Source organism: Anolis carolinensis, chromosome 4 (assembly GCF_035594765.1).
Source record: "Anolis carolinensis isolate JA03-04 chromosome 4, rAnoCar3.1.pri, whole genome shotgun sequence".
NCBI lineage: Eukaryota > Metazoa > Chordata > Lepidosauria > Squamata > Dactyloidae > Anolis > Anolis carolinensis.
This window is the reverse complement of record NC_085844.1, coordinates 51401771-51423839: the sequence shown is the minus strand read 5'-3', so window position 1 is coordinate 51423839 and position 22069 is coordinate 51401771. Positions and strand designations below refer to the sequence as shown.

The 22069-nt window shown below is 42.8% G+C and overlaps 2 protein-coding genes across 8 annotated transcripts in view; one reads left to right on the top strand and one right to left on the bottom strand.

The window, feature by feature from the left end:
* ccdc178 (coiled-coil domain containing 178) overlaps positions 1-7156 on the bottom strand; it is a 206995-nt gene extending 199839 nt beyond the window's left edge. For 2 of the 5 annotated variants that reach the window (XM_062980405.1, XM_062980406.1), the window contains exon 1: positions 6827-7146. The gene's annotated coding sequence lies outside the window, so the exon portion shown is untranslated. Of the gene's footprint in view, positions 1-6826 lie in introns of all 5 variants that reach the window. The other 3 variants (XM_062980407.1, XM_062980404.1, XM_062980401.1) reach the window with 3 other exon arrangements.
* Positions 6610-22069, top strand: part of asxl3 (ASXL transcriptional regulator 3) — a 153386-nt gene continuing 137926 nt past the window's right edge. For all 3 annotated transcript variants that reach the window (XM_062980398.1, XM_062980396.1, XM_062980397.1), the window contains exon 1: positions 6610-6848. In XM_062980398.1, coding sequence (XP_062836468.1) covers positions 6795-6848 — 54 coding nt within the window. In that variant the 5' untranslated portion in view covers positions 6610-6794. The remainder of the gene's footprint in view (positions 6849-22069) is intronic.

Below are 22069 nucleotides of genomic sequence, written 5' to 3'. Positions count from 1 at the left end.
TCTAATGTGGATGGTCTTAAAATCAATCTAATGTCGCAAATTAGTGCAACACATTTAGTTTTTTCCTGGGAAGCTTTTTGGAAAATGGGCAAAAACAAAAACTGCAAAACTGAAAATGCTTAATTACAAATTGTCTGTAAAAAAGGCCATATAACATTATCCAATTTTGTTTTCCTGTATAACTAGATAGATTTGGAATTGCTATAATTTCCATACATTGTGTTTGATATGTAATGGGGTGTTGCCTCAGCACCTTTAAAGAACACTTGGTATCTAAAGAGAGACACTAAGAATTTCAGATGTCTCAACATTGTCAGGAATGCAGGGGAGACCCAAAGTATTTTGGTATTGGATGCACATATTAAAATGATATGGTTTTTGGTCCTGTTCCATCTTCTAATCCAGATACAGAACTGAATTGGATGGGCAACTGAATCTTATGATTAGAAGTGAAATAAAGCCTTCAATAGGTCTCATTCAGTGAACTTTGTGCGGGCTTCAGAGAATGATCTTCACCTGCAACCAGGGTTGTAGTCAGAAAAAAATGGGGGGGGGGTCAAAACCTTTTTTTAAGCAAATAATAAGGAGTAGTTCCATAAGGCAAAATAATTTAGAAATCAAGCTCCATTGATAAACTTCAGTGGACACTCAAGACAGATAAACTTCAGTGGACACTCATGGGGATTTGGTTAGCCAGTTAAAATTCATGAGTAAACCAGTTTTTTTAAAAAAAACTGAAAATTTCAGGGGGGTTGAACACCTAACCCCCAGCCATAGACCTGCCTGCAACCTTCCCTTGTTTTGTAGCATTTTTTTCTGACCTCTTTTTCTTACTTATAATTCACCAAGGAGAAAAAAATCTGGAACAGTGGCACAATGGCATCCAATTGTTAGCACAAAGAACAACAAGCAGTATCCTCCGTTAACCTGAAGGCAATAGCCTAAGCTTAAGTGGAGCTGGTCAAACCACAGAAGATACACAGCAGTCATTCACCACCTGATTGTTGTTTCCTAAGTTGACAAGTCCAAAAGTGATTATTTCATTCTTGGTCAATCAGTAAGGCTGGTACTTCTAGAATGACAAGGAGGCTTCTTCTCCATTCTAGAACATGCTCTGGAACTGTCCTAACCAGAGGAGAACAATGTGTCTAGCAAAAGCCACAAGAGTGAACACAAAGGGAAAACGTGTACAAAGTAAGTGGGTAAGATTGAAAGGTTACACTCTGTGAATCATTCTAAGGAGATTTGTTTGCATCTTAAAATCCCTACAGATGTAGCCCAGAGAAATCCAGGGTGGTTTAGAAGCAGAAGAGGAGGACAGCAGCGTAAACTAGAAGATCTCTCTACAGCCTTGAGTAGGCTCCCAGTGTGTCTGTGAATGTTTGAAATGGGAAAGGGTAGGTGTAACGGAAAGCCTTATTTTATTGGTAATTTTTACCTATGTTATTTAATGTTGATTCAGAGATAAAAGTGGGCAGGAGTTAGCTACTGATGATTGGCCATGTGTCACCATGGTAACGTAGCTGCTTCGGTAGAAATGTAACAATTTCTAAGCTAGTGAAAGGGGCGGAGCTAGCTGGAGGAAAAAAGGAGGAAATGTTTTTAAAAGAGTTGAGTTATGTTGATGTTTCTAGTGAGGGAAACTAGAGGAAAGACGTGTGTGTCTGGGGTTCAGTTATGGTAGTCTCTAGCCGGGAGAGCTAGAGGGAAAAGGATCCTAGTTTAAGTTTGGGACTTCAGTTGAAATACTGAAGTAAAAAGTGACTATTATTGAGTCAGATCTTGGGTTTCTAGTGAGAAAGAGCTGAGGAAAAGGAGTATTGTAGAGACAAAGTTTCAGACAAGTTGTTAATGTTGAAGAATAAAAGATATGGTTTATATTGTGTATAAGTGAAACTGAGGAAGTAAACCATTGCAATAAGTTACGATTGTTGGACTAAAGAAACCATAAATAAATAATTCTTTGTTTTAAATAAAGAAAGTGTTTTTGAGTGGTGAATTGCTCGACTTCGAGTCAGCAGAAGATTTGTCTCACATATTTCCCCTCAGTGTCACATCATATTGTACATGCACACGTACAGACTCAAGGGTTTATAGCTGGCAGTGGCTGGGATCCTGAAAGAAGGATTGCCCCCTGCCTGTTTAGGAAGCGGACCCTTGCAGTAGGCAATGGGGTTCCTTAGTTGATGGATAACAATAACTGAATGACAGTGGATGGTGGAGATCTCTAATTCCCTGTCCTCTGTCTTGGAGGTCAGGGCTTAGTACTCTGAGAAAGTCAGGACCCACCACAATCAGAAGTGCCCCTCTAAGTGGCTCAGCCCACAATACCAGAGCTATTTATTTATTTATTTATTTCTCACATTTATATCCCGCCCTTCTCACCCGAAGGGACTCAGGGCAGCTTACAATAGTGGCAACAATTAGATGTCCATACAAATCAATATAAAAACAGCGCATAAAACTGTTAAAACTATTAAAATACATTAAAAAGTAGTTCATTTTTCTGAAAGATTTGTGAGATGAACCTTCTCTACTACAAACAATCCTGGTATTTAACTTCTGTGAAAAGGGGAGGGAGGTGTTTTTAAGGGAGTAAGTCACAATACAGTTCTGCAGCAGGAAAGCCTATACAGAGCTGCAAATAAATTTACCAATATCCTAAAAAGATATAATTTTCTTGCCCACCACCAGAACATACAGTTTGAATATCCCTTATCTGAAATGCTTGGGACTAAAAGTGTTTTGGATTTTGTTTCTTCATTGCTATTATTTTGGAATACCCGTATTTACATATATGTACTTAATGAGATATTTTGGAGATGGGGTCCAAGCCTAAACACAAAATCCACTTATATTTTAAGTACACCTTATACACATCACCTAAAGGTATTTTATACATAATATTTGTAATAACTGAGTGCAGGAAACAAAGTTTGTGTACTCTGAGCCATCAGAAAGCTGACGGGTCACTAGCTCAACCTCCCTGATAGACAATTTTGGAGTATTTAAGATTTTGGAAATCCAGAAAAGGGATGCTCAACCTGATCCCTAATTAAAAAGAAGACGAATCCCTAGAACATTGATGACACCTTCGGAGGAAAATGGTTCACAACCAGGATTGATCTAGAATTATAAAAGATATATGCTCAAAGTCTATTCTCATTGAGTTGCTGTGAGTTTTCCGGGCTGTATGGCCATGTTCCAGAAGCATTCTCTCCTGACGTTTTGTCCACATCTATGGCAGAAATCCTCGGAGGTTGTGAGGTCTGTTGGAAACTAGGTAAGTGGGGTTTATTGGGTAAAGGTAGGGTTTTCCCCTGATGTTAAGTCAAGTCGTGACCGACTCTGGGGGTTGGTGCTCATCTCCATTTCTAAGCCGAAGATCTGGCATTGTCCGTAGACACCTCCAAGGTCATGTGGCCGGCATGACTGCATGGAGCGCCGTTACCTTCCCGCTGGAGCGGTACCTATTGATCTACTCATATTTGCATGTTTTCGAACTGCTAGGTTGGCAGGAGCTGGGGCTAACAGCGAGCGCTCCTTCCGCTCCTGGGATTTGAACCTGGGACCTTTCGGTCTGCAAGTTCAGCAGCTCAGCGCTTTAACACACTGTGCCACCACCAGGGGCCCAGTGCGGTTTATATATTCATGAAATATCCAGGGTGGGAGAAAGAACTCTTGTCTGTTTGAGGCAAATGTGAATGTTACAATTGGCCACCTTGATTAGCATTTAATAACTTGAAGATTCAAACCTTGGTTGCTTCCTGCCTGGGAGAATTCTTTGTTGGGAAGTGTTATTTATTTCGTGTCAAAAGCATTGCATAACAAATACATTTTAAAATGATAAAAAAAGGAAATCACAAGCAACTAAATAGTTTTAGACCAAAAACGGGCAACAGCAACCGCATTGTCCGTAGCTTTAAACAACTCCTCCTCCGTGCATGAGGCAGGGCATTGTGGGCAAGCATACATATGCGGAGTTGTTTGTTCTGCTCCACAGTCACACAAGGTGGAGGGTTCCTCCAGGTAGTGCCACCTTGCCAGGTTGTCTTTAGATCTGCCCACTCCACTTCTGAGTCTGTTCAGGGACTTCCAAGTTGCCCATTCTTGGTTTGCTCCAGGAGGAAGACCCTCATGGGGGGGGGGGGGGGCATCCAGTTAGAATTGCCAGGTTTAGCTGCCCAGAGGGAAACCCTTGCTGCTGCTGGAGGAACATCAAGAGAAGTGGTGGTTCTCATGAAGCCCTTCCTTGATTTGAGTCTGGTGGGAGGAGGCTGATAGTCATGCAGTGGGTGGCTTTCACAATGTTCAACCTTATTTCTCTCACCGTTAGCAGCAACTTCCCGTCGCACGTCAGGAGGGGCAATGCCAGCTAACTTGTAGAGTTTATCAACAGGTGTAGGCTTTAGGCATCCTGTGATGATTCTGCATGTTTCGTTTAGTGCTATGTCCACCTGCTTCGCATGGGCAGACTTGTGCCAAACAGGACAGGCGTACTCAGCAGTTGAGAAAGACAAGGCCAGGGCTGATGTTCTTATTACTTGTGGGTCTGCACCCCATGAGCTGCCAGTCAGTTTCCGCAGGATGTTGCTGCGTGCAGCTACTTTGTGCTTGGTGTTCATGCATTTCCTATATGTTAATGTTCGATCTAAGGTGACACCAAGATATTTAGGATGGAAACAGTGTTCGAGCTCTTGGCCTTCCCAAGTAACTTTCAGTTTCCAGTTGGCTTCACGGTTACGTAGGTGGAAAGCACACACTTGTGTCTTGGAAGGGTTGGGCTTCAGGTGGTTCTCTTTGTAGTAGCTGGAGAGATCTTAGTGAGTTGCTTTTCAACTGTTTCAAAATCTTTCGCTTGTGTTGTGAGGCCAAGGTCATCAGCATATATAAAACTCTTTGTGAGTGGTGGTTGTGGCTGATCGTTCGTGAAGATGTTAAATAAGGTCGGTGCAAGAACGCTGCCTTGGGGTAAACCATTATTTTGCCTCCTCCATCTGCTTTTCTGGCCCTGAAACTCCACATAGAAGCTGCGGTTTTCTAGGAGGGTCTGGACAGTTTTTGTAAAATCAAAGTCCCGGGTAATATGGTAGACTTTATACAGCATTTTTCTATGTTGCACCGTGTCATAGGCTGCCGTAAGGTCCACAAAAACTGTTCCCGTAATGGGAAGTGTTAGCTGGCCCTGATTGTTTCATGCCTGGAATTCCCCTGTTTTCAGAGTGTTGTTCTTTATTTAATGTCCTGATTTTTGAGTTTTTTTTAATACTGGTAGCCAGATTTGGTTCATTTTCATGGTTTACTCCTTTCTGTTGAAATTGTCCCCATGCTTGTGGATTTCAGTGGCATCTCTGTGTAGTCTGACATGGTGGTTGTTGGAGTGGTCCAGCATTTCTGTGTTCTCCAGTAATATGCTGTGTCCAAGTTGGTTCATCAAGTGTTCTGCTATGGGGACTTCTCTGGTAGAATTAGTCTGCAGTGCCTTTCACGTTCCTTGATTGGTGTCTGGGCAATGCTGCGTTTGGTGGTCCCAATGTAGAACTATCCATAGCTACATGATACACGGTGGACTTCTGCAGAAGTGAGAGGATCGATTCTCATTTTTGGTCTGCAGCCACTTGCAGAAGGCATGGAAAGAGCGGTGGCATCCCATGCGATGCGCTAATTCAGGGATACGTGTATCCCTTTGTCTCTGCTGGGTGTCCATTTGGACGTGCGGGTGTTACTTCCCAATGCATACCGCAACACAGCTTGGGAAAGTTACTTTTCTGGGACTCCCCTCATCTTTATCTGGGAGGCGCTAAGCGCTGCGATCCAGGAAAGACGGGCCCAAAGGCGAGCGAAGAGTCCTGACCATCGCGGCTCCTTCAGGGCGAGCCCAGGTGAGTGAGCGAGAGAGAGACCTCCCGGGCCACGAAAGCGGGCGAGAGGATGAGGAGCAGGAGCCCCCCCTCAGCTCGCCCGCCCGCGCTCTTCCCGTGCTGGAACCCCTCGCTGCCCCGTCCTGGGTCTTGTCTAGGGAGGGCTTCTGATGGAGCACCCTCAGGGCTTATGTCACCCAGGTCTGGGAGTTGAGGAGTCCTCCTCTGGCTCCACTCCCTCCCAGACTACATCTCCCGGGATGCAAAGCGCTGCCTTTCACAAGAGGAACAGGGAGGACAACGCCGCGTTGCATTTCGGGGCGTGTAGTTCTTTCCTCAAGTGTTAAATGGGGGGAAAGGGGGAGGCGTGGGAGGGGATGGATATAGGGATGGGGGTGAGAGACGGGAGCGGGTTGAAGAGAGGGTCTCCTCCGGCCGGCAGCTCTCGCGAGATCTGGGGAAGCTCCTTTTTTCTCTTTCCTCACACCGCCACTCCCCCCATCTCTGCGCGGGTCCCTCTCTCTCTCTCTCTCTCTCAATCTCTCTCTCAATCTCTCTCCGTCTCTCGTGCGGGTTTGGCTGCGCCTGGGCGCCTGGGCTGGAATGTTGCGTTGCCGGCGCCATTCCCGGCCGTGACGTCACAGTGCATTGTTGTGACTCGCGGAGGCGAGCGGAGGAGCATCCCCCCTCCCTCCTCCTCCCTCCTCCCTCCTCCTCCTCCAGCTGTCAGCCCCTTCCTCGGCCGTGCCCCCCGCCCCTCCGCCCCTCCCTCCGGGGTTCTAGGATAGGACTCCACGTCATCGGGGCATTGTCTGCGTGCGGGACCCTCGGGGCTCCCCCTCCCTCCCTCCCTCCTCCTCCCTCCGCCCCTCCATCCCGCCCCCCCTCCGCCCCCTCCGCCCCCCCACCGAACCATCTCAATGAGATGCAAACATGAAAGACAAGAGGAAGAAGAAGGACCGCACCTGGGCCGAGGCTGCCCGCCTGGTAGGTGCCCACGGAGCTTTGTGCGGGCGGGAGGGAGGGAGGGAGGGAGGGAGGGAGGGAGGGGGGCGGCCCTCTCCGCTTGGCCCCAGCCCATCCTCCAGCCCGGGCCCCCTCCCCTCAGGGGAGGCAAGGCACTCGCCGGAGGGGATCCAGCCGGATCGCGTCGGAATCGTGCTCGGGCGGGTTGCTACTTTGTTCCCCTTCTGGGAGGGGAAGGGGAAAGGGTCCCCGGGGTGGGTGAGCCTCCTCTTCCTCCTCCTCCTCCTCCAGACCCCGATCCGAGCTTCCTTTCCCTTCCTTCCCTTCCTCCCCTGCTGGGGCCACGAGACAGACCCCAGGGAGGACTTTCTCCTGGGCGAGGGGCAGCCTCCCATCCCGTTACAACTCCTCCGCCGGGCTCCCATTCATCTCCACTGAGACGGGAGGGGGTGTGTTTGGGTGTCAGTCAGCCAAGCCATTGACAACCGGCTTGAGCCCTCTGCTTCGCCCTGGGGTTCTCCCACGCCTCTCTGGGGTCCTTTCACCTCTCTGTCTTGGCAGAGCCAGGGGGGCACACGTGTGGAAGAGAGAGTACTTTCTGGGGAGAATTGTCAGGAATGGTAGATGTGGAGATGAAGTTCAGGCTCACTCCCTTTACACATCTTTCTCTCAATATATGTACTGAGCAGCATTGACTCCCATTGTGTATCTATGAATTCATGTCAGGAGCCAAGTCGCTTGTAGTGTGAGAGAATTGGCCGTCTGAAAGGACGTTGCCCAGGGGACACCCAGATGTTTGATTTACCATCCATGTGGGAGGCTTCTCCCAAGTTCCCACATGGGGAGCTGGAGCTGACAGAGGGAACTCACCCACTCTCCTCGGATTCGAACCACTGAACTATCGGTCAGTAGTCCTACTGGCACAAGGGTTTAATCAATTGCACCATTGGGGGCTCCATATGTGTATATATATACATATGTGTATATATGTACAGTAGACTCTCCGTAAGTACAGTAGACTCAAATTCCCGCATGGGGAGCTGGAGCTGACAGAGGGAACCCACCCGATCTCCCCAGATTAGAGCCGCTGATCTGTCGGTCAGCAGTCCTGCTGGCACAAGAGTTTAATCCACTGCGGGCTCTATACATATGTGTATATATGTATAGTAGGCTCTCAGTTCACTGGCACGCCATTACAATTGGTAGCTGCCAGAAAATTTTGTTTCTGGTTGCTTGAGAGTTACTAATGCAGGCTATTACCTACAAAGCCCTATACGGCTCGGGTCCTGCCTCTTTACATGATCACATTTCACCCTATGAACCTGCTGGGACCTTAAGATCTGCTGAGGAGGTCCTCCTGTCAGTCCCACCTCCCTCACAAGCAAGGCTGGTGGGGATGAGGGAGAGGGCCTTCTCAATAGTGGCCCCCTGATTCTGGAATGCTCTCCCTAAGGAAATAAGACAAGCACCCACTTTGTTAATTTTTAGGAAGGTGCTAAACACTTGGCTATTTAAGTAACCCTTTGAGAATGGCTAGCTGTGTCTATTGGACAGGATTTGAATGACCATGAGACTATAATCATAACTGCTGGATAATTTGATAACAGGAATGACTGGCTTAAATGGTGATATATAGCTAGATTGTTTTAAAGGGCAAATAGCTTTTAATTGTTATTTATTAACAATTGTAGTAAGTTGATACAATTGTTAATTGTATTAACAAATGCTAAATTGTATTAAGTTCCTCACTGTGAGGGCTGTTCGGCAGTGGAACTCTCTCCCCCGGACTGTGGTGGAGGCTCCTTCTTTGGAAGCTTTTAAGCAGAGGCTGGATGGCCATCTGTCGGGGGTGCTTTGAATGCGATTTCCTGCTTCTTAGCGGGGGGTTGGACTAGATGGCCCATGAGGTCTCTTCCAACTCTACTATTCTATGATTCTATGATTCTAAGTTGATAACTGTTTATTGTTTATTACTGTTTTGTATTTTTGCTATATTATTTTTTTATTTGTTACTTGTTGTAAGCTGCCCCAAGTCTCCTTGGTGAGGGCAGGCAGGGTATAAATCAAATGTATTATTATTATTATTATTATTATTATTATTATTATATTAAAATAGGCCTGACTAATACTATATCCTATGCTCTATTATACCATAACCTCTACATTGTCACAATATTAATATTGAAATGAAGGCATTGAAAACAAATAAAAACTTAACTTGATGTAACAGTTTTAGTATAAAAACAGCTTGTGGATACAGTATTATTTCTTCAATTCTTTTGCCAGTTGCTTAAGTCTACTGAAAGTCTACTACATAACTGAGAGTCTACTGTATATATATTATGGGGCATTTACTCCTTTTTTTCTAACCAAAACCACCTCTGTACATAAAATTAGTGTGAATAGTATTATTCAGCACCATCAATACTCTTTTCCATTCTGCAGAGGAAGAGATAGTCCATTTGTTTGTGGGCAAGACGATGGGGGATTTTCAGTTGAATCTAAAGTGTTACAGTGAAATCAACGAGTACAAAATTGTATCCACCCTTTGGGCATGTTTATGTGACACGTAGAGGGATGCCTTTGAGAATGGCTAGTTGTATCTCTAATGTATTTGCCCACCTTAGAGGAAGCCAAGGTTTTTTTCTGTCCACCCTTTTCAGAAATGAGCCAGCCATCATTTTCCTCAAAAGCTCCTTGTGTTTCTAAGGACATCGGTCACTCATCAGCAAAATAAATATGTCTCTTCTATCCCTCTGTTTCTTTGTGTGTTGTTGTATTGTTTTGGTGCATTCAGAATCATTTTCAAAGAAGTAGCCATGTTATTCTCTTGTAACATAATCATTTGGATTATAATCCATGCTTTAGATCCTTTATGCACTATTTTGGAAGCCAGTCTCATTGAACTCAGTAGAGCTGACTTCTGAGTAAACAATGTAGTATACCCAGTGCTACTGCTGTACGTAGTGCAGTGTCTAGGGCTGGTGTGTGTGCTTTATGAAGTTTTACTCTCAGTTCTGGGGGAATTTGAACTACAAGATACTCACTATGTAGTCTTGACTTCTCAGAAATGTATGTTTTACCTTTTGAGACTTGTTAAATTTATCTGTAATTATATTCACTTGTTGTTGCTGTGTCATGGCTGTTACCAAGCACATTGCTTTTTGTAGTGCATTCTGTAGACATGTAAGGCATTGATTTCCTATGTATAATGCATGTGGAAATTTTATACTATAGTATCAGTGCTTGGGCAGCCTGTGCATCAAGGTACAGAATACCCCTGACCTTTCAAATTAACTATAGGCATGTAAGATAGCTGCAGTAGACTATAGTTGTAACAATGAAGTGCAGCTTCATTATATGTCACAGAAGAGGAAAAACCATGCAACCATTTGGTTTCAGTTCCAAATATTGATAATGCAATTTTATTTACACTTACCTGTGATAATGTCTCATTGAACTGGGAAACCTGTTTCTGGTAAATGCATAGGATGCATTGTGCTATAAATTCTACCTCTGTATTTCTGTGGCTTATTGCAAAATGAGTACACAGATGTGCGTGGACTTATTAGATACTAATAAAATGTATCAATGCACAAATATGGTGGGTATTGGTTGTATTTGTGGTTCTGAAGCCACTAAGCTATGATAATAGAATCTTAGAGCTGGAAGTGACCACAAGGGCCATCTAGTCCAACTCCCTACCATGTAGGAATGCACATCTAAAACATTCTTGTAACACAGCCACCCAATCTTTGTTCAAAAAACCGCAAAGACAGAGTGTTCATCACCCTCCAAAGTAGGCTATTCCACTGTTGAATAGCTCTTACAGTAAAGAAAGTTATTGTTCATGTTTAGGTGGAGTCTCTTTGTATGGAAAGAATTTGAAATGCACTTAAAATTGATTTATCATTGCTTTGGAGTGGTGGGAGTTAAAACCCCAAAAACCTGGAGAATCATATGTTGCGCCTTAGACACTGTTTTATGTGTCCCTGACAACTATGGTTGATAATGTGAAAAAATGGTAAAGATTGGTGGTTAATTGTGTACTGGACATCCAGGTTAGACTTTTCTTAGGGCACGTCTACTTAGATCAGTTCCAAATTGGAATAGCATAAACCGATTTCATGGTGTGGATGATTAGATTGATCTCTATGGAACCAGTTTGAGGCCCCGCCAGTGAATACACAACCACAGAAAGTGGCCTTGAAGCAGAATCCATAATATCCATGGCCTGACAGCAATGGAGAAGGCATTTTTAACCCTCCTCTCCCAGAATGTGCATGTGCATATCAGCAGAATGCTTTGGGTGTCTGCACTGCAATTCGCATTCTGCAAGTGGGGTTTATCTTGTAATGTGGTTTACATTCGAGTGTGCTGATGTGCATTCAGTGCTTTACTTCAGATTTCCCCCTAACTTCGCTTATCTCAGTTTAAAGGGATTAAAATGGGTTGTATGCTTATGTGGCATGTGTTGTATAGCCACTGCACTTTGAAGCTGACTACAAGCTGCATTCAGTTGTCAGTGCAGATAGGCCTCAAAGACATTGTCCTCATAAACTGGTCAAGAATTAGGTGCAGTTCACCTCTCTTGTGCTTGACTTAATTTCTTTATTGGCATAATCAATGTCATTAGGGATGACAGTAAAGATGTCAAGATGTTTACTTCATATTGTGGTTGTACTAAATGCATGCTATATGGATCAGATCCTAAGGAAGTTTATCTTATGTAGTTCCCCATTTAAATTAATGTGCAAAGCTAGCCATGATACCTGTGGATTTACTCTGAATCCATCTTTTTAAACAACATGTTCTTCCTAACATAGAAGTTCTTTAGCACCTTCACTCAACCAAGAAGGTGTAGATCAACTCAGAGGCTTTACATTCTGGACCTGCCAAGCTCTTACACTTCCTTCTGCTCTTCTGATCAATTTCTCATAGTAATTCAGCCTCTATCCTGTAATATGTGGATCCCAGCAGTTAGATTTTTAATCCGCATAAAGTCTTATCAAAGACTCAGACCCCTTCCACACAGCTGAATAAAACTCCACACTATCTACTTTGAACTGGATTATATGGCAGTGTGGACTCAGATAATCCAATTCAAAGCAGATATTGTGGGATTTTCTGCCTTGATATTCTGGGATATAGGGCTGTGTGGAAGGGCCTTCAAATGAAACACAGAAATGTTCTGACCTCTACTTGAAAGTATACAGTGCATGCTTCACATTTGATGAGGTTAGGGGTGCAGAATGCCTACAAAAGTAGAAAAACTGGTATTTTTAAAAATGCTACTTTTTTAACCTAAGAGAACAAGCTGACCACAAAGTTGCACTGATGGGCTTAGAGATTCCTAGAGAGAACATAATAATCAAGTTGTGAATAATCAGACCTGCAAAAATCAAAGAAGCAAATGTGAAGGGCTGACTATATGTGCAGAACAATGTATATGCCCAACTCCTGCTTCTTGGTAGTGTGTTCCTCTTTTTGTGCCTTGGTTTATAAACTTTGCTAGTTCAAGACTGTAAGATCCAGTCTGTAAATACTATAGCTAGTAAGTTTCTTACAGATTTGTATTGCTGATAGGACTAATGCCAGAGGTAGTGCTATAATTTAATGACGGAGCATACATTCAATATTTGTCAAATCCATTTACAGTCCTGGTGTTTTCTAGTTTAAAGGCTCATGAGTAGAAGAGTTGGGATGTACTTATGCAGAAATATGAACTCTTTCACCTGTCAGATCTGAAAGATTGACTTCAGTATATAATTTGTCTGCATCCTGCAAGTTCTGCCATACAGACCTCTAGCCCCCATTTATTGTTTTATATATGATATAAGAGTGAATGCAGTGTGGACCCTTGTTAGCAAGCTTGTACATGAAGTTTAACTTGGTATTTTCTTTCCCCTCCTCGCAGCATGAGGCAGGATCCTTTATATTTAGTTATTGTGACAATATGACAGAAAGAGAGGAATAGTATATACGAGTAGTGCTACTCTGTGTTGGTTCCTGGACTGGTGCCAGTGGATTCTGGTCTCTGGTAAGTTTCCCAGAAAGAAAAGAAAAAGTAGTTGTAGCCAATGGACACAAATATGATGCTGGTCCCTGGCACAATGGGGGAAAATAACTGCTGGCTTTCCACATCTGATAGCCTGACATGCTCTGCTATATAGCACTGCTTCCATTGTATTGTAGTAGGGATTAATCTGCAATATTCTAAATTAAAATCCTTCTATAAAGTGTTCTTTAGTAGGTGGTTTGTTATTCTGCTCTCTAGAGATTCATCAATAATTTATTTCAGGACCTCTTGAATCAATTTCTACTCCAGTGACAAGAAATCCGTTTGGAGACTGCTATGTTCTCAAGCAATGATTCCTGTAGTCAATGCTTATGCTACCAGATTGTATGAGTACTGAATTACTGTATGCTTAGTCATCAATAGGGCTGATTATTAGCCAAATTAAAACGCTCTTGTCTCCTTCCCTCCCTCTCTTAGTCAAGAGGGTTTTTTTTTCATTGAAAGCTGCCCACACTCACTAGAATGTTAAAGGAATGAAGTAGTAAAATGGTAGTTATAGTTGTCAGTGCAGGTATAACTATGCCTTTTTGACATTAAGATGCATGTGCATTTTAATGCATCTTTAAATGTGATACAGTATTTTTCTGCAGGATCTGTGATTAAATGAGACAGCTCTTAAACATTAATCCGATCCCTTTGTGCGTAGTCTGATGTCTTGTTTGCTCCATAGTTCCCTGTGACTAATATATCTTTTCCTTCTATTCTTTTTCTCATATTCCTCTCTGATAGAGTTCTACTACACTGAAGATAAAATAGACTTGGGACCCTTCCATACAGCCATATAACCCAGAATATCAAGGCAGACGATCCCACAATATCTGCTTTGAACTGAGTTATCTGCATCCACACTGCCATATATTCCAGTTCAAAGAAGATAATGTGGGATTTTATTCAGTTGTGTGGAAGGGGGCCTTAGTCTTATGGCTTTGGGTTGTTATGAGTTTTCCAGGTTGTATGACTATGTTCCAGAAGCATTCTCTCCTGACGTTTTGCCCACATCTATGACAGGCTTTCTCAGAGGTTGTGAGGTATATGGCTTATGGCTTTCTTTTGAGTTTGTGTATAGCAAACCAGGAGAGCCAGTGCAGTGCAGTGGTTTCTGCACTGAATTATGAATCTGGAAACTAGGGTTCAAATCCCCAATTGACCATGAAACCCACTGGGTGACCTCAAGCAAAGCACACTGTCTCAGCCACCGATGAAGGAAATGGCAAATCTCTTCTGAACACATCTTGTCAATCATAACCTGTGATAGGTTCACTTTAGGGTCACTGTAAGGCTGAAACAACTAGAAGATACACAACAACAAGAAAAACCAAGGCTGAGGCAGGAATTATAGCACTCATACAAGTTCCTACAAGGATAACTATCTTATCTTTGCTTGAGAAAAAGCTGTAGATCAATGTTTGAGCTTACGCTTTATATGCAGAAGATCCCAGACTCAGTGTTCAGCACCTTCAGGTAGGACTAGAAAAGACGCTTCTCTGAAATCACAGATAACCAGTGCCATTCAGTGTACAGTTCTGAGCTCAATGTATCAATAGTCTGACTTGATATATGGCAACTTCTGCTCCTTACCCATATCAGCATCCTCATTATTGTTGCATATATTGCTGGGGTGAATTTGCTCAATGCTTAATACATAGTCTTAATGTTTAGACTCGTAAAGCATTGGTTTTAACTGCTAAGGCATGTTTTTAGATCATGCTGAGATCAGAGCTCAGCACATCAATGGAAAATAAAGGAAGAGGTATGAAACATTCAAAAGAATGATGCCAGCCAATGTTAATGAAAAGATTCTGAACTCTTGTGGAATATCTTATAGGTCATATCTATAAATATGTGTAGTCCCCTTTGGGGAGATAAAGTGGGGTAGAAATAACAATAACAACAATAATAATACAACCATGATAAAAGTCCTTTTATTTATGTATTGGTAAGAATGGTTTGCGCCATTCATGATGTTCTCTGTAGTGTTATCCTCATGTGCTTGCTGCACTGGCTCCATATTAGCTTACGGACCCAAGTCAAAGTGCTGGTGTTGATCTTTAAAGCCCTACACATCATTGGTCCAGATTGCCTGGGAGACAGGGTTCCTTGGTATACCCCGGGGAGATCTCTTAGGTCCAGTGGGGAATTGTTAATATCCTCTAACATCCAAGACACTCTACATCTGAAGAGTGCTAGAAAGAGGTCCTTTTCAAGAGTGGCTCCCTCCCTCTGGAATGCCCTACCAGATGATATTAGATCTGTATCCTCTCTACTAACATTTAGAAAGTGCCTTAAAACCTTCCTGTTCAAGGAAGCCTCTGGGGAATCATAATTCAAAGACACTAAATGGCTAGGAAGGCCTATGGGTTTGTTTTATACAATTGGGTTAGTATAATTTATTTTATTGAACTTTATTAGAGTTTACAGCATGTCTAATTTTTATGGTTTTAGCTTGTATATACTATATGTTTTATTGGCTTTAAGCTGCCTTGGAACCTTGAGTGGGGAAAGGTGGGATATAAATTTCTTAAATAAGTAAGTAAATAATTTACAAGTGCTTTGTCTCACTGAATCTTGGTAAAACACACATTCTTAAATTCATATTCTTGAAACTTTTGGTAATGTTTCAGAAGTTAGAATTCATGCCCCATTGGGATTTTATAGCCATGTTCTGCCAAGTGCTTTTAATTCAGGGAATTAATTGCTGTTTCAGCAATACAGTAGAACCTCAACTTGAGAGCATCCCAACTTAAGAACATTTTGAGTTAAGAGCTGTTGCTTGGCCCAGGTTTCACTTTGACACAAGAGCAGCATTTTGAGTTAAAAGCTAGTATCAGAGAGAGAGCTAGCAAGAGAGTACAGGGCTTCAAGGCTTCAAGGGAGCAACCTCCATGCCTAGTACCTCTGTGCCTCGTGCTCTTGTCCACTTTGGGAGATTTCTGTTCACTTCAGTCTTGTCCACTTTGGAAGATTGCTATCCGCTTTGCTGTTGTCTCCTTTAGGAGATTGCTGTCCACTTCGCTGTTGTCCAATATGAGAAACTTTGGGTTAGTTGATTTTGTATGGTTTATATTCCTAATATATTTGGCTTTATGAAGAGAGAAGGGGAGAGAGAGCAAGAGAAGGAGAGAGATTGGAATGAATAAAGTATGAAAAAATGATGCTTCTGCCTCTTTACTTTGTGCTTCCTTGCGACAACTTTGTTCTTCTACCATTGCACCACATCCTTGTTCTTCTACCATTGCACCACATCTTTGTGCTTCTACCATTTTAAAGTTTATCTTCCTTTTCATTGTTCCATGTGAATGTGCATGTATACATTATTTGTTATTTATATGTTGCTCTTAATCTGAATGTTCTCTGTTTATATGTGGTCAGATTTTTTTCTCAGATAATAATAATAATAATAATAATAATAATAATACTTTATTTATACCCCGCCACCATCTCCTCGTGGGGACTCGGGGCGGCTCACAATGTTACAAAAGTAACAGCGCAAATACATTAACAATGTACACAGTTAAAACACAAGAAGATGATAAAACAGAAGTTAAAACAAAGGTTTATACAACAGTAATACAGTAGAGTCTCACTTATCCAACATAAACGGGCTGGCAGAATGTTGAATAAGCGAATATGTTGGATAATAAGGAGGCATTATGGAAAAGCCTATTAAACATCAAATTAGTTTATGATTTTACAAATTAAGCACCAAAACATGTTATACAACAAATTTGACAGAAAAAGTAGTTCAATACGCAGTAATGCTATGTAGTAATTACTGTATTTATGAATTTAGCACCAAAATATCACGATATATTGAAAACATTGACTACAAAAATGTGTTGGATAATCCAGAATGTTGAATAAGCGAGTGTTGGATAAGTGAGACTCTAATGTAATATCAAACAACCACCAATGCAATTTAATCAACTTCAAAGGTTCGGGGGGGGGGGGGGGCTATAGCAGCAATATAAGATAAAATCATTAGATTAAAATACCCCGATGAAAGGAACCTAATAACATTAAGAATAGAATTATAATGAGTCTGGGCATCCAATAGCTGTCTCTCCAAAGGCCATTTGATTGAATATTTGAAGATGGCTATTATATCACCTCTCAAATTTCTTTTTCAAGCTACGTATACTTGATTGCTACAACTGTTCCTCTAGGACTTGGTTTCAAGCCTCTATAACCATCTTGGTCACCACCCTGTATCCTTCCTTTAGTTTTCTTTCTCCCATACTTGCCCTTATTTCATATCTTTCTACAAATCATGAAATCTTTGTCATTGGCTAAGCTTATGTGGAATTCAGAATACTCATTTGTAGGACCAAGTTGCAGCCTGATATCCTACCTGTGTTTTCTTATTCCAGGTTTTATCTGGTTGTCTGTGGGCACATCTACACTGACCACTTAATGAGGAAAGGCTGAGGATCAGCCAAACACTGCAGGGAGCTGATCTGGGGCAATGTGAAGCAAGGCTACCTTAACATGGCCTTGCCCTGTGTTAAACAAAGTAGGGGAATTATCTGAATTCTGATCCAGAATTTGTAGTATCCCATGACTTTGGGTCTGTGTAAATAGTTGGGTCAGTTCCAAAAGGGGACTGAGGAGAAAGTGATCCCCCCTTCTCCTTTTGTTACCCCATCTTCCCAGCTGATGTCATTACAGGTGACAGTTAACTGCTAGGATCTATGTCACAGTTGGAAACCATCACAACACAGAGAATGGGAGGAGATGGTAAGGGTAGCCTTTCAGCAGCATCGAATTAGGTTCAGTATCACTGGATGATTGGGACTCCCTCCTGTGTGACCCTTCCCTGGGATGAGCTGGCATTTGCCTTGTTTTGTCGAATTGTCCCTGGGATAGTGGGTCAGTGTAGATCACAGTTTCCCAATATCACAAATATTGTTGATTGGAAAGGCCTATGAAAGAGCAAACAGAGAATGAGGAAATCAAATCAGTGTATGTGTGTGTTCATACTCACTCACACACCAGTCTTGGAACTCGGCCCCCTTCCACACAGCTGAATAAAATCCCACATTTTCTGCTTGAACTGGAATATATGGCAGTGTGGACTCAGATAACCCAGTTGAAAGCAGATATTGTGGAATATTGTACCTTGATATTCTAGATTAAATGGCTGTGTGGAATGTCTAGTGATGTATAAATATGTCACAATGGTTAAAGTGAGAGGGAGTTCTGTGTTGTGTGCGAAGGAAGGAGAAGTGTTGTAACCAGCTGATCCAGGCTCAAATGTATAAAACAAGTGAAACAACTTAGGCAATGTCTCAGTGAACATTATTCAAAGAAAGCAAAGAATGGTAAAAACAAGGAGTTGAAGAAAAGTGGAACCAAGGTGCAAAGAGGATTGGGATACAATTTGGTAATAAAGTTGAAGTTATACACTGCTGATAGGAAGAATGTGAATGGACATGGGAGTAAACCAGGGATAAGGAACCAGATGTCTTCTTTAACCTGTTATTCTGCTGATATTTAAGACTTCAACTCACATTAGCCCCAGGCAGTATAATCAATAGTTGAAGTTTTGGAGTTGTAGTTTGAAACATCTTGCATCATTATATTGACAAAGTGTCATCTTTATTCTGCAATACCAGTATAATAGTTGTGGTTTCTTCAAGCAGTACACATTGAAGGGTGATATAAGTCAACGAGCAGATTCATATTAGAGAAGGCGCCTAGTCTTTCAGATCCCTCAGGATCTCTTAGATTACTGTGGCTTGGTATGTCAAAATCTAGAGTTAATTTTAATATTAAAAATACAAAAAAACCTGCATGTAACTATCATTCTATAATTAATTTCTAAGCTAAGGATAAGTCAAGTACATTTGAAACTGCCTATGGTGGCTACTGAGTTGTGGAAAAAAATGGTGGTGGCGGCAGCAGCAGCTATTATTAAGGCATTTATAAATGAAGTTATTATATTCAGAATTGCTTTGATGTCTGATCCGACAAGTAGCTCTTTCAACGATGTTATTATTCATTTGTTTTATGGATTTGTATTCTACATTTCTAAACAAGAGCTCCCTGAGTGGCTGGTAATCAGAATGAAAATAAATGAAATAAAACATGAATATTGATAAATCAAAATAGGTTAAAATAATCAAAGATTTTTATTTATTTTTTAAAAGAAAATTACAATGGAAGCATTAAAAACACAATTTCACAGGAAGGTACAATGCCTAAGAAAACAAAACAAAGGCATTTGTCTAACACCAGGAATATACAAATACATGTCAGATTAGCAGACAATTGATTTGTGGGTCAGTAGAAGCTAGTGGTTCCAGGGACAGTGGGCAAGGAATCCACTCTGGATCATGGCCCAGATTTTAACAGAGCTACCAAGGTGCTGACTCCCATCCCTCAAATTGGTCCAAACAAAAACTGTGACCAGATTCACCTTTCCAGTGGCATCAGTTACTCTAGCCTCCCCTGCAGAGTCATGAGTCATGGAACACAACCAGGAGCCACTTCATCCTTATTTACATTTCTTACTATTTGCACTTTTCACTTCATGCTAACAGTTCCAAGTAACACTTGTTGAAGTTTGAATATATTTATTTTTGGTGACCTGGTTATCTACATATTGTGTGTGTACATGAACAGCCCTATTATTCTTGTCTTCAGTTGCCAACACTTCTAAAACAGTAGGCTCCGAAGAATCTGAATTAGAAACCACAATTGCATCTGGCATTTGGCATAGGTGTCTGTAAACATAAATTAGCCAAGGACTTCTTATATTTCAAATAGTTTCCACAATGCCATATGCAGTGCCTGCAAAAGCAATGCCAGGTTGTTAAAATCTGTTTACTGTATGCAGCAGTTCCTTGCACAGGTATGTATGATGATTATTCCAAACCTCATAAATCTTTCACTATAGAGATACAATGTCTAAGTGGCTCCCATTTTCGTGGGGTGGTGACTCCTAATTTCAGTCTGAATTTTAAAGGAGCTGTCTATGGTTCTGTATCTATTTGGGAGATTGGTGTTAACACCTTGGATAGCTTCTTTGAAGTTTCTACTGAAATCTAGAGTGGATACACCAGCCCACTAACTGTCAGGACCCAGGCTGCAGAGCACCAATAACCATACACAGAGGCCAGAATCTATCTAATATCTTTATTGTAGGAGTATATAAAGTTAATAAAAACAAGTGTAGAAAATAGTCCAGAAGTAGACCTTTCAGGAAAGGTCAAAATTAGTCCAAAGAAACAATGTCCAATATGAAATATTAAGGTCCAAAGTTGTAATCCAGTAACCGAAACACTCACTTTGCCAAGCAAAGTGAGGGGAGATGACAAGGTCCTTTAGTCCATAAAACTTAAGCAAGGCTAGGAAGTAAACTTGATTCTTGGAACACTAGGCTTAATTCAAGGCAACAAGAAACGAGGAGCAAGAACAGGATCCGTGGTAAATTCGTGGCGAGGTCCGGAAGGCAAGGCAAGGTCCGTGGAGCAAGGCAAGGTCCTGGGAAGCAAGGCAAGGCTGGAAACGGGAGCAAAGGACGCGGGAGTAGCGTAGTCCACACACAACCTACTCCCGAAGCTGACGAATTGACTCTGCAAGATTCCTACGTGGGCAAAACACCTAAATAGGGTCTCGTTTTCCCGCCAAAGAACATTTCTCTGGGGAACCAGAACCGAAAGCCATTCTCTGTGTCCAGATGCATGACTCCCTAAAGTTTCCCATGGGAAGCAGGCTTAATCAGCTGAATGCCTGGCAGCAATCCTAGCGCTCCTGCGAGACGCCTCCTGAGCGCCTTTCTGTTGTTTATAATAATCACGGCGAGAAAATGGGGGAGATTTCGGCTCAAGGCTTGTTTGGCAGACTTCTGGAAGGCAAATCTCCTGCAGGTGCAAGGGCTCCAATTCTGGCTGAAAAAGCTCCAATTCTGGCTGAAACGGTGGGAAACCTAGGTTTTCCTCTTCATCTGTCACAACAGTGCAAGGAACGGGACTACATGGCCCATGAGTCATCACACTATCCCCCTCCTCAAGGCCCCTCTCCAAAATGGGCCCTCTTCCCAAGGTGCGGGGCCGCGGCTTGGCGGGGTAGGCCTGGTGGAAGCGGCGGACTAAGTCGGGGGCATGGACCGTGGAAGCGTCTTCCCAAGAGCGTTCTTCAGGGCCAAAACCCACCCAGTCAATGAGATACTGAAGGCGGCGGCGGTGGAAGCAAGAATCCAAAACGTCCTGAACCTCGAATTCCTCCTCCCCGTCCACCAAAACAGGAGTGGGGGCCGGCCGGTCTGCATCAGGGCGCACACCTTCCGCCGGAAGGAGCAGGGAGCGATGAAACACTGGATGAATGCGCATGGAGCGCGGAAGTTGAAGTTTGAAAGTCACGGGGTTAAGTTGCGCCACCACTGGATAAGGACCAATGAAACGGGCATCTAGCTTCCGGCAGGGACGGTGGGAGGGCAAAAAGCGAGTGGACAAAAGAACCCGATCTCCTACCTTGATCTCGGGGCCCAGCTGGCGATGAGTGTCAGCGTGGCGTTTATAGTCCTCCTTGGCTTGGTCTAGTTGCTGGAGCAAAAGTTGTTGCACCGCTGTGAGTTACTGCAGCCAGTCCTCCGCTGCAGGGACTTCTGAGGTTTCAATGACAGGAGGAAAGAAACGTGGATGGAATCCGTAGTTTGCAAAGAACGGGGTTTCCTTAGTAGAAGCCTGGACACCATTGTTGTAGGCAAACTCCGACAGCGGCAACAGGGAAGCCCAATTGTCCTGCTGATAGTTTACATAACAGCGAAGGTATTGTTCCAAGGTGGCATTGGTGCGCTCAGTTTGTCCATCCGTTTGGGGATGGTGAGCTGAAGATAAATGAGAGTCTATGCCCAATAGTTTTTGTAGTGCCTTCCAGAAACGAGAGGTGAATTGAGATCCACGGTCTGTGACCAAACTCTTGGGCAATCCATGTAACCGGAAAATATGCTGAAGGAATAAATCTGCAGTCTCTTTGGCCGTGGGGAGGCCATCGCAGGGAATGAAATGGGCCAGTTTGGTAAAAAGGTCCACCGCCACTAGGATCATGGTAAATCCAAGGGAAGGTGGTAGGTCAGTGATGAAATCTGCGGAAATTATTTCCCATGGACGAGATGGTGTAGGAAGGGGATGCAGTAGCCCTGAGGGCTTCTCCCTTCTTGTCT